Source organism: Esox lucius, chromosome 12 (genome assembly GCF_011004845.1).
Source record: "Esox lucius isolate fEsoLuc1 chromosome 12, fEsoLuc1.pri, whole genome shotgun sequence".
Taxonomy (NCBI): domain Eukaryota; kingdom Metazoa; phylum Chordata; class Actinopteri; order Esociformes; family Esocidae; genus Esox; species Esox lucius.
Window position 1 is genome coordinate 15,151,465 of NC_047580.1, and position 16,733 is coordinate 15,168,197.

General features: G+C 37.1%; 1 protein-coding gene across 2 annotated transcripts in view; it reads left to right on the forward strand.

Annotated features, from left to right (window-relative positions):
• The first annotated feature begins 409 nt into the window (after nt 1-409).
• Nucleotides 410-16,733, forward strand: part of LOC105013841 (paired box protein Pax-7) — a 71,721-nt gene continuing 55,397 nt past the window's right edge. Inside the window, exons 1-4 of one of the 2 annotated variants that reach the window (XM_010875652.2) lie at nt 410-806; nt 1,908-2,143; nt 2,573-2,717; nt 2,942-3,070. In XM_010875652.2, the coding sequence (XP_010873954.1) occupies nt 719-806; nt 1,908-2,143; nt 2,573-2,717; nt 2,942-3,070 (598 nt within the window). In that variant the 5' untranslated portion in view covers nt 410-718. The remainder of the gene's footprint in view (nt 807-1,907; nt 2,144-2,572; nt 2,718-2,941; nt 3,071-16,733) is intronic. The other variant, XM_010875654.2, reaches the window with a different exon arrangement.

Consider the following 16,733-nt stretch of genomic DNA (forward strand, 5'->3'; position numbering starts at 1 on the left):
GCGTCACCATGTGAATCTAAAAGCCAATATTTCATGTGCTTAGGCCTAGATGAAACAAACTAGGCTACACGGAAATCCTGAAGTGAATTTATTTATAAAACAAACTGTCGTTATCTTTCATTGAAAGAATATTAGAAAAAAATACAAATATGTATCTGAAAGGTTTGTTGGTTTAAGCGACACGCAATGAATAAGAATACCCAAAATATGTTGTACCGAACATTACGTTTTTTGTGATTGGTGGAAAAAACTTGGCTGTAGGCCTACTTGGCTTTCCATCTCATGAATAAAATATATATCTGAGCCAATCCGCGCGTGCGACAACCCCCTACGTCGTGGACCAAAGTTATCCCACCTCCATGCAGATTTTGTCATCAAGAACTACCCCAGAGCATTAAAGAAACCACTGCAAAGAATTAGGTCTAAGTAAACTTTACCCACTTCAGGGGAAACCTCCCTCCGCATAGGCACACTGCAGCTTGTTCGCAGCAGTTCTGTTTTGCTCATGCCCGTGCGAACTCCGAAGTGTTTTTATTTTACAGTTTTGGGGTGTTTCGTTTTGCGAGATTTATCCGTTTGGATTAGTATTTTTCCCTTTTCTCCTTTAACTGAGAGGACTGCATTGGTTTTAAATATACAAAACAATTACCATATTGTCTGGACTTGGGTTAGCCGATGAAATATTGGCCTCGTTTTGCCTGCTCTTTACAACTGTAGAATGCAGTCATCTTTGCCAGGAACAGTACCTCGAATGATGCGTCCAGCCCCTGGACAAAACTATCCCCGCACCGGCTTCCCTTTGGAAGGTAGGTCACTAAACATTCAGAATTTTGTTGTCGAAATTACTGTATCATTTAAGGCAACATTGTTTATCAATGGTTTCCATTGGGTTTTGGCCTTTATCATCAGTCACATTATATACAGCAAAATGTTAGGCTAATTCTAGCTACAGCTATATACAATTGACATAATAGGCTATTTGGTATTTTATTTCACTTTTGGTCTTCCGCATAGTAACTCTGTAGACTACAATAGTTATTATGAAAGCCCAACTTGTATTTCACTCTGGCCGTTTCTAGGCCTACGTGAATATTTACAGAAACATGTAAATAAAATGTACAGGCAGAAATAATTTGCATTTATTTATCGTTCGCGGGAGCATCTCCCAGGCAAGGTTCGTGCTCAAGTGGCTCCAGTAAAATCCCAGAGAAAACGAAGCTCGCAAGTAGCCTAACTCACGAACCGGGATTTGTTCAAGTGTCCTGGTCCTGGAAAGTAAAGCAAAATACACAGCAAAACGACGAATCAAAGGATTACATCAATATTTGTACAACATGACGGTGAATAATGAAGCCGGACGAAACCATGATTCAAAGCCACTTCAATTACGGATGGGACACTACAAGTGCTCTGGCTAATAATATATTATGCCTTCAAATTAATAAGTGTCATATCAGCGAAGCCCAGTCGATTATGTTTATTTTTTATTTGCAGTTTCAATAGTCTACAGAATAGATTCGACCACTTCATATATATGTTTGTCCAATTTGTTTGTAATAACAGTGGATTGAATTTAGGCATTTTGCATGGCTGCATTTAATTTCTGAATAAGACCTTCTAACTACACTGCTACATTCATGTATGTGTATACATGAAGATTATAGAATACCTGTGTATAGGCCTACCCCCTTATGCAAATATTCCACTATAGACGAATAACTTAATGGAAATTATACACACCTACTAATTATTTAAACGTATTCTAAATATCAAACTACATACATTCTGAAACAGGGGTTAATGCCAATGTTGCATTTGATGTACATGTTTACATGGTGTAACCTACAAATGTGTTATTTAGGCCAACACAAAATGTTTTCACAGTAGGCCTTCTTTCTTTTGTACAGTGTCAACTCCCCTGGGTCAAGGTCGGGTGAATCAACTTGGTGGAGTGTTCATAAACGGAAGGCCACTGCCAAATCATATTCGACACAAGATAGTTGAGATGGCCCACCACGGCATCCGTCCCTGCGTGATCTCTCGACAACTACGTGTTTCCCACGGTTGTGTGTCCAAAATTCTTTGCCGGTATCAAGAAACTGGATCGATCCGACCCGGGGCAATAGGAGGAAGCAAACCCAGAGTGAGTTAGAAAAATGTTCGATCTAAAAAAAGAAAAAAGAAATAATATTCATAATATGACTCTTGTAACACGTTATTATAAGTAGTCCATAAGAAAATATTTATAATTATAATGGGACACATTTCTATTGCATCCCATTCCATGTTTGTTGCATACTCTGTAGCCTGCAATTGAAATTGACAAAACATTACAAAAGCCAGTTTCGTAGTCTATAATTCCTGTACATTGAGACAGTACACTACCAATTAACGATGAATATAATTTTTTATAAATAGAATTTTCACATTTAGGTAAGATTTAACAAAGTCTGCATTCGGCCTATACTGACGTTTGTTTCCTTCTCTCTTTTTTCCTTTTGAAATGTTCTATGGTTTCCCTGTCTTTCCGGCTCTCGCCGTTATATCGTGCTGCGTAAATTTAACCCAAAAGCAGGTAGCAACGCCTGATGTGGAGAAACGAATTGAGGAGTACAAGCGCGAGAACCCCGGCATGTTCAGCTGGGAGATCCGAGACAAGCTGCTGAAGGACGGGGTGTGTGACAGAAGCACAGTTCCTTCAGGTGAGGCTGCATCTGGTAAGCAACCCTTTTTAATAGCCAACACGATTCATATTTGCTTATGGATATTTTTTTTCTAGTTCTTCATAATCGTGATCAGTATTGCACTATGTTTATAAAACGTTTACATAACGTTATATCCGCCAAAAATGTAATCTAGGCTTAATTGTAGGATATTGTTGATGTTGTTGTTGTTAATAATAATATTATTCCTCTATTATTCCTCTTGTTTTTTCTTGTAGTGAGTTCCATTAGTCGTGTTCTGAGAGCTCGATTTGGGAAGAAAGATGATGAAGACGATTGTGATAAAAAAGACGAAGAGGGGGAAAAGAAAACGAAACACAGCATCGATGGCATTCTTGGTGATAAAGGTATTCAGTTATTACTTTCGCTTTTAAAAACATTGCTAAGAGTCTATGAGGATAGGATTCCACTTTGGCAAGTCTAAGTTTGTGATTGTTTCCCCATTTTCAAATGGACGTAATTAATCTTTTTTTACACATCTGTGTTTTTTTTCGTACTGTTAAGCTGTTGGCAAATACAAGCTTAACTAGACTTGTTTAATTATTTATACGCGCCTTGACGGAGGGTATTTGAGACTGCATTAATTTGCACAACAGACTCCTTTGGTGCTGGTAAATGGTCCCTTGAAACGAGAACTGACAGATGACCGATGTGACAATCAATATCAATTACTACCAGCAGGTTGCATAGAGACTTGATCCAGGATATTATATTGTCAGCGCGTGTTCACTTCTTGAAAGCAGAATGTTCTCATATCGGCTGAATAACGTTTTAAATAAGCAAGGCAGTTAATAATACTTGCCCCAATTGAAGTCTAATTCGTTTTCTTATAATATTTTAATTTGTATAGATCTATTTGGAAATATTGTCCGTTTCTTGATTCGTTTTAAACTTTTTTTTAATAACACCTCGGCCTTACCTTATCAAAATATTATCAAAAATGAATATCAAAAAACCAATTAAATTATGAAACATGTTATAGGATGCTAACGTATGTTGTTTAAACGGTCGCACAAAAGCCATTCTCTCAAGCGACTGCCTCTCTCTAAACTTGAAGATGAACTTCAGTCCTCAAGACTTCCACTCCATTGAAGGCAAGGATTCCGAGGTACAAAAGCAAACCCCCAAAAGCAGGGCAGCGAAAAGAGGAGTGGGTCGTTTTTTCACAATCAAAACCCCATAAAGAAAGGGGAAGAACACTTTGGACAAAAGGCCAAGAGTAGAACTAAAGGAAAATGAATTATTCAATCCACCCTGCTGGTAGATAGTTTTGTAATATTATAGAATCGTCTGTTGGGATAGATTAAGCAATGGACTAGTGCAAAATGTGTTTGGATTGTTGTTCAGAAACGCATGTCGTTTGGGAACGAAGTACTTTGTGTTCTGAACCCTTACTTAAAGTGTGGGGTAATTGTGTCTGTAAGTGAATGTAAACTACAAAACGAACTATAATTTATTCCACAAAACCATTAATGAATGTGTATGAAATGTATTTTGCTTGGTTAGTCCCGAGCATGTGACCTGCACCTTGTCAGTAAATTTGTAGGCTGACACTAAAGCTCAATTTAACACAAATCTTCTTTGGAAGTCTTAAGAAAGTATAACCAGGTTATGCAACCTTTTATGTGATTAAGGCGACATGTCAGATAAAAATAGAGACGAAAAGACAACCATTAGCCTACTGGGCAATCAAAGTAATGTTTAAAATAAAATCTACACATGTCAGACGGAACTGGGCAATTGTTTTGCTCAACAGACTGACATGTTTTAAGGTTGGTAGAATGTAGCCTATTTTGTTAGAAATGTTGGTGAAAATACCTTTATGTGAAAATGTTGATATAATTACCATAAGATTGACGGAAACAATTGGAATGACGCGATGATTGGGGTTGGTTCTCCCACTATAAACTAGGAAAGCGGGAATTTTATTAGTCTATAGATAAAATAAATTACTGGTATGATTACCTTCACTCCAAAGGCTAGTGAAAGTACACGTGTCTTATTTAAATTGATGTTAGGCTACCGTTTCACAAGTAAAAATATCGTTACTTTTCGTAATGTAGTCAAGTGTAGCCTACCTGCGCTGCCCTTGTAAGCTGTGGCAGGCTGTTTAGACCGCATTTGGGAAAACTGATGTGGGCAGACGTGTTTTGTAATATAACCTTTTTTGTGACATAACCATTTAAAGATTTAAAATTATAATGAATGTCCCCTTCGTCATTATCTGCTAATTACATTTGCAACATAACTATTTCCCTTATGCATATTTTTGTCCACCCGCATAAACATCTGCGTTAATTCGAATGACCCAATGTTTTTAGTGTGTAAAATAGAAATTACCGTAGAAAGAAACGCTTTCTGTTGACATGGACAATAACCATCACACTGAAGTAAACTTTGACTCATGCGATGCAATTGTGTGGTCCCTCCACTGGGACTCCGGAAGCATGCAGTTTAATAGGCTACACTTGCGCAATGTTGTGATGAATTTCACAGTGTTGTAAAATTGCTCGAATAGGCCTATGGTGCCCCTTTCCAATAAATATCGATACTGTTATTCTGGTGATACTATGATCGATGCTTACCTGCCGTCTGACAAATACAGTGACTATGGTTATATATGGACCAGATAGTGTAATTTACATTAATCTATAGCCCCATTGTAGGGTTTGTTTTATTTGGAGCTCATGCTTTTGGAATATTATTGGTCTCACAATACCTCGGTAAATGTTTTGCCCACGTTTGGCTTTTGATTTTGACGTATTGAAACCTGAAAACCAACTGCCCCATTTTTTTTTATTCTTAAAAAGATTCGTCTCTGCGCTTGTTTCATTCTATCATCCGGTTGGCATTTAATAATGTTAAGACTTAGCCTATTACAGCTCGTAATGAAACCGGTGTCTGTTGAATGGGCGTCTGTGTTTGAGAGTGGTGTAATAGCTCGCAGGCATAGTAAGAATGTATTTATCCCCTATCAGTCCTCACTCTTGGAGTTTCGAGCACAAACGTTATGTTGGAGGGTTTTAGAGCAGATTAAATTGAGCCTATTATTTCTTTTCACTTTCATCTCTAAACGGCTCACTCCGCGCCTAGCCCCAGGCAAATATTCATCCGATTTTAGGTTTCTTTTATGGGCTATATTGTCGAGATTGTATTCGTATATTTTATTTTGTTTCATTTTTATTTTTAGATTGCACTGGTGCATAACTTTTAACAAACCATACAAGGATCTGGTGATGGAAAATAAGTAAATTGTGCATTTTATGTTGAAACCAAGTTAGGTGTATGGGTCAAGAAAGAAAACGTCGAATCGACTGCAGTAAGAAAGTATATGCTGGCTATATTTGGACGCCGCATTTTCAGAGTGGAGTTAAGATTGCTTTCTTTTTTCTTAAGCATTTATTCGATTATCTAGTTCATGTTCAGATCACATACATGGTGAAGTTTAATTCCGGTTCCCTGTTGCACATTAGCTTGAGCGTGGTTTCGGGTTTGATTTCCACTTAGGGTCAGTATTAGAAAATGTGTAATTCTAAGTCTGCAAAATGACTTTAATAATACATGTAAATGTGTCTACATAGTTCATCCCATTGGCGGAGTGACCTAATTTCAGCTGATTCATTTCTTGATATAGAATGCATATAAAAAGGATGGAAGTCAATTCATAAAGAACAATAGTTTTTGATTAAACCAACACCCAACCATCTTCAGCCCTCATATGATAAGAGGCGGATGGATAGGCTACTTCAACAAACGGGCGGATTACCTGACGTTCTCAATAATCAAACAGAGGCCAGGCAGGATTTATGGCTGCTGTGAGTGGGATCAGAGGAAATGATAGAGGCCACGGCGAGATACGTAACGAGATGTCAGTCAGCCGGAGGCCTCAGACACAGCCTCGCTATGTATTACATTTAAAATGTCGTTGCATACTTGTCTTAAAAGTAGACTGGAAGGCCGACGCTGTAGCATATCAAACGCATTGGACAGTAGACCAACATTTTACAGAGCGGTCAAAAGTAACTACAAACGACATCTCATTGTTTACTCTTTTTTATTGCAATAGAATAATGAGAAATTAAATTCCTTGCCTTGAAAAAGTATTCAAACCCCTGACCATATTGCATATTGATTTTAACACTGACATTCAATGTCAATTATTTTAAGGTGACATTCATTTTATTTTAGGAAATATGTCTATGAAAAATAAAACACTGAAATATGTTGCCTCCATAAATACCCAACCCCTATCCATATAGATTTGGTAGAGTCCCTTTTTGCTGCAATAACAGCTTCAAGTTTTTTGGTATGTACCACATTTCCACACAGTCAATTTGTCCCATTCTTCTTGGGAGATTTGGCTGAAGTTGTTCATGTGGGAGGGTGGTGCCCGTGCAATGCAATTTTTTAATAGTGCCACAGATTCTCAATTGCATTGAGTTCAGGACTTTGACTGGGACATGGTGAGATATTCACCTTTTTGTTCTTGAGTCATTCCAATGTATATTTGGCCTGGTGCTTGGGATCATTGTCTGGCATTTTTTTTTCTAAAACTGAAGCAGGTAGCAGTTGTATTTCTCTGTATTTTGCTCCATAAATGATTCCTCCATAAATTATTCATAAAGATGACGTCCACACTTATAAGAAGCATCCCCACAGCATGATGCTCCCACCACCATACTTCCCTGCAGGGATGGTGTGTTTTGAGGCATGGGCAGTGTTATGTTTGTGCCACACACAGTGCTTTGAGTTTTAGTCACAAATTTATATCTTGGTCTCACACAGGCCTGTTTTATGCAGAGCTCTTGGTATGATTGATTTGTGCATCATTACTCCACTCCTAGCCAACAAACTCACTAGCTCTTTTAAAGTGATTGTTGGCTTCCCTGTGGCTTCTCAAAAGCTGTTTTCTTGGCATTGCCTGGGTGATGGTGATGCAGCTTCCAATTCTTGGTTATTGATCCAAGAATACAATTGTCCTAATATATGCATTATTTTGTATTACTTGATCTCTAACTTCTGTGGAGTGCTCTTTGCTTTTGAAATTCATTAAAATTCACAGCCTGACCAGTGATCCTTCAAACCTGTATTTATTCTCCAGACAATGTGACAGCAACTTTAATGGTTGGCAGATGGAAGGCCAATGATAAGATTACAGTGTTTTTATCAAAGCAATTTCTTTCAACTGTGTTCACTGTGAGCTTCCACAGCACAGGTTTTGAACACTTATTCAAGCAAAATATTTCAATGTTTCATTTTTCTTACAAATATTTTACAAACATAAAACCAATGTAAGTTCACAGTAATTGATTTTGGGTGTTACAAATGAAATATCAAACAGATGAACATTTCTATGTACCATTTTTAATTCAGTAAAATTAGAGAATTGGTCAGAGGTTTGTATATTGATGCATTTTGAGGAATAATAAAATAATGAAAATAAATAGTTCCATATCCTATATTCCAAAGCATGCTCTGACATGAAGGCTGCTGTTTCTCTGAGACAGTTGTAGAAAATAGACAATTATATTTAGGAGTCCAAAATTAGCTTGATGAAAGAAAAAAGACGCCAGGATGAGTCGAGAGACCACTTCAAACAAATTAATCTAGAATGGTGAGAGAGATTTAGTGAAAGTATGGGGAAGTTATTTAGCTATTATTAACATTTTTCCTCAGGCATTGAGAGTGACTCCATCTGCACTTTCTTGCAGCTATTTGGCTTGGTTGAAATTGAGGGAGACCCAAATGTTGGGTAGAGATAACACAATCATCACAGCCTCGGTCCTGTGCAGAGCATCAATGTATTAAACTCGGATTAACCTCTCCTTCCCCCCGCTGCCTCTCGCCAAATTTCATTGGAATTTACATTGCGCGAGATTTTAAAGAAATATAACCTTTATTAAAAATTTGAAAAAAAAGTCTGCTAGGAATATTCTAATGCAATTCATTAGCGGTCATAAAAAACGTGGATTGCCTAATATAACGATATATAGGCCTAAGCATATTATGAAAATGTGTTGTTTTTTATATTATATTTTATGTAGGCCCTATTTTTTAATTGTAGCCTAATAGTATGCTGATATATATTTATATTTTCTACTTTGGATTGAGATTATTATCTGGAAATAATAAATGTATTGTTAATTGCGCACGAGACAGAAATAATAGTTAGGTATTCGTCATTTAAATCTACGGTTGGAGCAAGAAATAGCTTATTGTTCTAATAAACGTACATCGTCGACAAGTCGGATCCCTATTACAATAAATCCCGATAAATCAAGTGACGTAATTCGTGGAACAAATCAAATTAACTAGACCAAGAACAAATGACCATAATTTACATTGTAAACTGCTTTGTCAAGTTACGTCTCGTTAATGTTAAGAATAATACGATTTTAATTCCAGGCCTTATGCTATGGTTTTCGTGCCCCATCTTCTAAATATAAACATATAGTGACATTTTAAAATGTATATTTGAGTCAACATAGTTTTTCTGTAATTTCTTTAAATTGGGTGTGATAAGTAGGCTTCCTACAAATCCAACAATATAGGCCTATACATTGAATGAATACTAGGTTATGGTTTACATGATGTTGTGCATATTACAGGCAGCCAAATACCCAAAATATTTTTAGATTTGCTTTAAATGGTCATTATTATTGCAATAAAACCCATAGAGAGTAAATACAGCACTAATAAGTATTGGCTTTCAACATACATAGGCCACCATCAACGTCACGGGAGTTCAATGTGTTTCAGAATGGACAAGGAAAAATCTTACATTGGTGACAAATCTTATGCTGTCAATTCATTAAGACATAAGACACTGAAAAAAACGAATGTAGCGTAATCCATTAATGCGCAATTATATACCCCAACGCTCCGGTGACCTGTTAACCTGAGGCGGACCTAGTGGTTGTCATGCAGAGGATTTCGTGTTGTATTTCAGAAATTGTAAGAGAAGAGTGTATGAAAAAAAGTAGGTGAGGAAAAGTAGAAGCGGCTAGAGGAAATTGAGAGGCTTATAGTCTTTGATCCGTGGGTGCTTTTGCTTATCAGAAACATTTGTGGTGACACCGCCACAATGGGAGTTCATCATTTTACAGACTGCCAGTGCTGCTTTTAAGCCTGCCTGTCTATTAATTAAAGCACTTTTGTGACATGTGGGACAGGGCCTATCTGGGCGCACAAGCTACCAGCACTGAATACTAGGCTACTTCTGGAATCTCTGGTGGGTTATTTAAAGGGGCAATCTCCCTTTTTGGGTGACTTTTAAGTATTTTCTCCTCAAACTGTATACAAAGACAACATAATCCTCTATACTAAATAACTTTAAAAGAATTAACTCCCCCTTACCCAGATATTCACTAAATCTCAAGGTGTATAAAATTTCAATACAGCTGTATGGAGTTATTCACATTTTACTTTTTACAGTCCTAACTTAAATTCCATTCTCTTTGTCATTGACATAAATTACATTGAAAATCTGTTTTAGTTGGTCGGGGTTAGGGATCCACTGGGCATCTTGGTGGGGGTCATTTAAGGAACAAATCGTACAAAGGGAAAACTCCCGCAGACATCAATACAAGTATTTACATCCTGGCTTCTGTGTGTCACAAAAAGTGTTTTAATACGAAGGACCCCTAATCAGCCTATCATTGTAAGTTGTGCAATAAAATTGGAAAGCAAAATGACTCTTGTTGACCCTAAATGAAGACATCTTATTGATAAAGAAATGGGTGTATGTCAAGTTGTGTATTGTATGGAATTTAATCAGATAACTCAAGTTAGGCGATATGGCCTGTATTCATTTCTGATATCACATTTGAAATTACATTTTGGTGTAGCCTACACCTTTTACAAACCTAAATGTTGGAATGTACATACATTTGTCTTTTTTTGTCCAGTGGACATTTACAAAAAACCTTATAGGTTCCTATTTGAGGTGTATTTTTAAAGTGTTTAAAAATCTAATATATTATGATTGAACTTGTTTTGCTTTAAAAAATATTTAAACAAATATGACGAAACTAAAGTGCATACTAATAAAAAACAAACACACGTCTCATCCGTCTTTGGGGGGATAGCATAGACTACTTGTTGATTTAGCTTTATTCTTCTTGTCACTTACTGCTGCATCAATGGCGTCTTTGAGAAAACAAATATCTAAAGAGGGGCTACTTAACTGGATGCGTTTTGAAAGAAAGAATAGAAGCCCACTTCTTTGGAGTGTTCAGTGGCCATTCCTTAATCCTACTTTCATTTTGCCGACAAATGCCAAGAATCTTCCTTAGCGACCCAATGAGAGAGACTGATCAGCAAACAAAAGGGAAGAGTTCCACAGAGCAAAACGAGGTTCAGGGCAGTCAATATCATTGGGCAACTATTAAGCTCTTTTTGCAGTGTAATCCATTGGGACAAAGACTATACAAATATGGCTAAGCAAATTAATGGCGAAAGTCATTGTATTTATGTCATGTATTTATGTTTTTTTAAGCACTTGTTAAGATCCATGGTGCTGGAAATGTTTGATTGTGCTGGGTCATATAATATCTATACAGTATTTCACCAAACACATCACACATTTTATCAAAATGACATAGGCCAATCTTAACCAAGGAATATCCATTGAAGTTAGCTCAAAGGTGGGATTTAGCTGTTCAGTATTACATCAGCATTTTGCAGTGCTTAGGTTACTTAGTTTAGAAAATTGATCTGGATCATACCTTGGCTTAGTTTAAAACGTATTGCATGAGCATCATTCAGATCAGTGAATAAGACAACAGAAAACACATCAACAACAAGATGGCCTATAGCCAATGCTGTAGGTCAGGGGTGTCAAACCGGTTCCACGGAGGGCCGAGTGTCTGCAGGTCTTTGGGTTTTCCTTTAAATTGGTTCCCAGGTCAGACCTGAACAACCAGGTGGGGGTAGAAATTAACCAATTAGTGAACTCATTAATCAATCAGGTACAAGGTGAGAGCGAAAACCTGCAGACACTCGGCCCTCCGTGGAACCGGTTTGACACCTGTTCTGTAGGTGGTAACTACTTAATAAAGTGCCGTGATATCCTTTTCCATTTCTGATGGGTTAACGTGATGTTTTGTGCATGGCTAGGTTATTATTAACTGCTGTGGATTTGAAGGCGGCTCCTGGGGTCTGGATACCTTGAATTTAATCCAACAAATGTTGCCCTCCTGTGTAATTAATACAGGGCATCGGCCAGAGTATGAGAAGTATTTTAAAGCCTTGCATTTTAGTCTGTGGACCGTAAACAAACCCTCAAATCTCAGGTTAAAGCCATACCATCTTCATCATCATCATCATACCATGAAACTATACCAACACGTGGTTATGTTCCAGACTGCTGAATTTACTAGAAGGCCTAACATAGCAGACCATCCCCTATAGCCTACTATTTTAAATGATACATTTACTAAATAATTATAACAACAGTACTTTATTAAATAATCATATTATTATGTTATTGAGACCTTTATGAAAGAGGTGCACACTGTTTGACAAAATACAACCTGACACAGATCCTGCATATCATAGAATTTTCTTATGTGTGATACTGGAAATGGTTGTGTATTCGAAAATCTTAGTTCACCCTGTGAACTAGTAATAGTTTGCTATGGCCCATTTCCAAGAATGTAGATCAAGTATTTCAAGTCTAAAGGATTGAAAGTTCCTTTAACCACTGGATGTCTATATTGTCAGTTATTCAAGAAGATCCCCCATAAACATCTTGTCATTTTGCTTAGGCTAGTTAGTGTTGGGTGTCTAACTAACTTTCTGGTTACTGGACTCAGTAACATACTAATGGTATCCCCAAGTTGATCCGGGGATGAAGATATAGGCACTTATTGCAAAAACTCCTTTAAACCCCTATTTTGTTATGTTAATAAACGTTTACATTGTTGAAAGATATGAAAGTGGATACATGGTTGCATTAATGTAATTTACATTAAATCTTCAATTATACTGTATACCAGGTATATGAGAGAGAGACAGAGAATATGTATTTAAACAAATAACAATAATCCAATCATTTGAACTTTAAACACAAGGATGTCTTTTTATTCATAGTGTTTTCATTGTAGGCTACACTCAAAACATACTAAATAGCATGGTTTTGCACTTTAGGCCTCTAATCTTGCTATGTCTTCGTCTGTTTACATTAAATATAGCATACTTTCAGTTAGACACTTAAACTTAAAGAGTTGTTGTAAGTTCTGTTGATGTTCTATGTTATTATAACTCCCTCTGTCAATTAGTTAGTGATGTTAAAAGCCCTTTTGAACCAAAACAATTGTTTTTGGGTTTGGCTTGAATTCATCCTGATGTATTACTAACCTCTCAGTCTATAGATATTTAGTCCCTCAAAAATGGAAAGAAATAAAATAATGTACATTGGTATACAAAACCTTGTGTTATTCTGTGTATTTAGCCCACACCCTTGGCTATTCAGGTGAGTTGATGAACTCTTCCAAGTTTATTATGGTAAAGAAACAATATGAACCAAAGGCTTCAGACAAATGGGCTGACAGTTTATATTTTGCATAAAAGGCAGATACGTGAATACCTTTTAATGGGCTCCCACAAACTGACACAATTGAGTTAGACAACAGCCATGTTAAAAAGGAGGGGTTCTCTCTCTTTGGTTCTGCTGTGGTACCGATTGCTATTTCCCTGAATTAATCGGTAGTGGGAGGGCTCCAGTCTGGGGGTTGCTAGGTCTGTTTGACTCAAAGCGTCGTTTTTTTGCTGGCCTTTTTGCTTGTGTTTGAAGTAAAGCCTTGTGTTCCGCACGCCCACTCTGGGCAGCAGGTGTCTCCACACTGAGAGAAATATGCTAATTTCACTGAAAAAGCAAGTGCGAGAAACGTTTTACTTATACTCCCTTCTTTTTCATGGTATGAACTGGAGCATTTTGCAGGTTGAACGAGCGATAAGTGTTTTTTTGTTATGTGTTCTTTTTTCTGATAATGGTATACCTTTCAGCTGAAGCAACTTTGTTCTCAGTTCAAGCAATAGGCCAGGTTTGTATTTCCTATGCTTACTTGCCAGAACAGACAGTTGATTCGCTGTGAGTTCAGTTGTAGAACACAAAGCGATGAAATACACTTTATGTTTACCAGCCAGAACACAATGAACAACATATCAAGCACAGGTTGCTCTTACAGAATGCATATGCTAAAGTTTCAAAGCACCCTCAACCCAAAAGAAGAGTCTCTGAACCCAAACAAATTTGTATTAATTTAAATATATTTGATATATCTAAATTAGAACAACTGAAAAGTATTTACCGTAACTTTAGTACAATTTTTGTATCATTTATGTATTTTAAATACATTAGTATTAAGAGTATCCAAACAATTGATATGTCTGGGTCCGGTCTTGTACTTGACTTCTCAATCACTTTAAATACCCAAATAAGTGAAACATGCATGGTTTGCATTAAATGTATATTCCCATTGAATATATATTTAAGATAAATTCACGTAAGATAAATTCATGTTTGAATATGATGTTTTCTTTTTCCGCCTGGGAAATGCGCTGCGGACACTTTGGTGTTCAACCTAGCCATGTAAGGAGGCCGGGAGCCAGTGGGACAAAACAAGGAGGGGAACAGAGAGCAGGGACAAGATTTAGGGCTGATTACCCCCTGAAACAGAGGGGATGGAGAGAGAAAATACCAATACAAAAGTGGAGGAGAAAATACCAATACTTCTTTAGTTTCTTGAAGAGAAACAGACCATTTGGTTATTCTTTGCTCTCCAACATTTCTCAATCACAGTGATCGGGGGTCAACTGTCAACTGTTGCTGTTTATCAAAAATCTACTGGCAGTGAATTGGAGGTTCTCTTTGTGTTCTCTGAACATTTTTCCCTCTGTTTGTTTAACGTAGCCTTGTTGTCATGGTCATGTGGAGAGCTGACAATGCTATGTTGTTGGAGTCTGAAGCCTGGGGGAATCAGAAATAAAGACAGAAAAGCAGTGGGGATGGATTTTGAGTGACAGCCTGGTTGGTTACTGGGTTTTGAGTATATTTCTATTTGAGGAAATGAAAATGTTTGCAGCCCTTTTCACTTTAAGAAGAGTACTTTTTGGATCCACTGAGACATACATAGTGCTTCTGTTATGCTGTAGCAAGGTGGTGTCCTTGAATGATATTGGATCACTTTATATACTTCAGTGTTGTGTGAAATACATTGTGTATTTTTCTGTATTGACACAATTTATTTTAAGATAATTGTGTGCACTTTTTTTGTATTGTGATGTATTGGTTAGTGTTTCAGTTCATCAGATAGGAGTGCAAGCAGGCGTGTGAAATTAAAAGCCACTTTAAACCTGCTGCTTGTTTGTGGAGTTGGTCAGTCATTTTACAAGACCACTGTAAAAAGATAATGAAACCCAAGGACAAATGTCTGTCTCTATATCCAAAGATTACAACGAGGTCATTAAGAGAAATAGAAAAAGCTTAGTTCATTGTTTTAGGCAAATAGGACCCAGGCTTTGTAAAATCCTGACCCACATTAAAATAACTATGAATTACATGCTTTCAAAATGTTTTTTTTATTAAAATAACACTTTCATACAATGTAATTTTTCCTTTAACAATAGTATTATTGTTAAAGGACTAGCTTTTCAGGTGCCTTAAACGATACCTTTTCAGTTGTATATATTCACCAACTATCAATTCCTATCCCTTTTTTCCCATATTTGGTTTTATCACATTTGTGGTTATGATCATTGTTGTGACTCCCAATGGGGCATGAAGAGTAAAAGATCGAAAATTGTATCTTCCTGAACATGCCTCACCAAGCCGTTCTGCTTCTTTTCACACTGCTCACTCAACCAGCTAGCCAGCGAGATCAATCAGTGGGAGGACACCCGTTTAGCCTGCAGGTGCCTGACCCGCCTGAGGAAGTCTCTAGAGCGTGACGAGTCAAGGTCATCCCTACCTATGACCCCTCCCCCATTCTGTGCAGCACTGGGGCCTGATCCCTCTGACATTTTTATATTTTTATAATTTTATAACATATATGTAGAAACCCCCCCCACCCATCTTTAATTTTATTGACTTATTTCAGCTATTTTAGTTTGTGTTTTCAGTACACTTGTCTACTGTGGGTCAGGCATATTCTTTATTTTTAAATTTCTGAGTGCATAGTTTTATAGGCAAAATAAAATAAAAAACTACACTAACATGGTGGCTTAGCTTGAAGATTGGAATGCTGTGAACCAATATGTTAAGAAGGTGAGGACGTGTGCAATAGTAACGTCTGCATGAATTAAATGTTGCTTAAAATATAATCTTTGTATCAGCGTCCCTAACACTGCTAACAGAAGAACGTTTTGAATGAATCAGATGGTCACCAGTCATAACCTTGGTGACATTTTTTCCTTCCGACGATCTAAAACAAGCTAGAAACTAAACAGAAGCCACCGCATACCACAACCGATCGGATCATAGGCAAGTAAAAATCATTCAGAAACACAATTCCACTCAAAGAAATTGAAGTGGTCATCAGTACTTAAAAATATACCCCTATCTGAAAGCATATACTCAGTGCTTGACTTGGGCTGGAACGGTACTTCTAATTTTAGGCCAACAGTGTTCCGGTTCCTTTTTTAGGCAAATTATATCTGGGATTAGCTACTTTAATGGAACAAACCTCTTTAACACATGCATGTTGATGAACATATACTGATGTGTGATTTGTCAGTTCCTGTACTTATTTTATCCCAATTCAAGCACTGTGTATACCAGTCACTTACATCAACTGAGAGGAATCCTTGCCTATTCTTCCTTACAGAACTGCTTCCACAGTGTGATTTGAAGGCTAGTATATGTATGGGCCACTTCCAGTCCATCTCAGCATTTCTAAAGCAGAAACATCTGGGTTATTCTTTTGCCCTTCTGTTGTGGATTTTTTGGGAGTGTTTTGGATCATTGTTCAGTTGCAAGTTACTTCCTCCAGCTCAGCATCAACTTTTTGA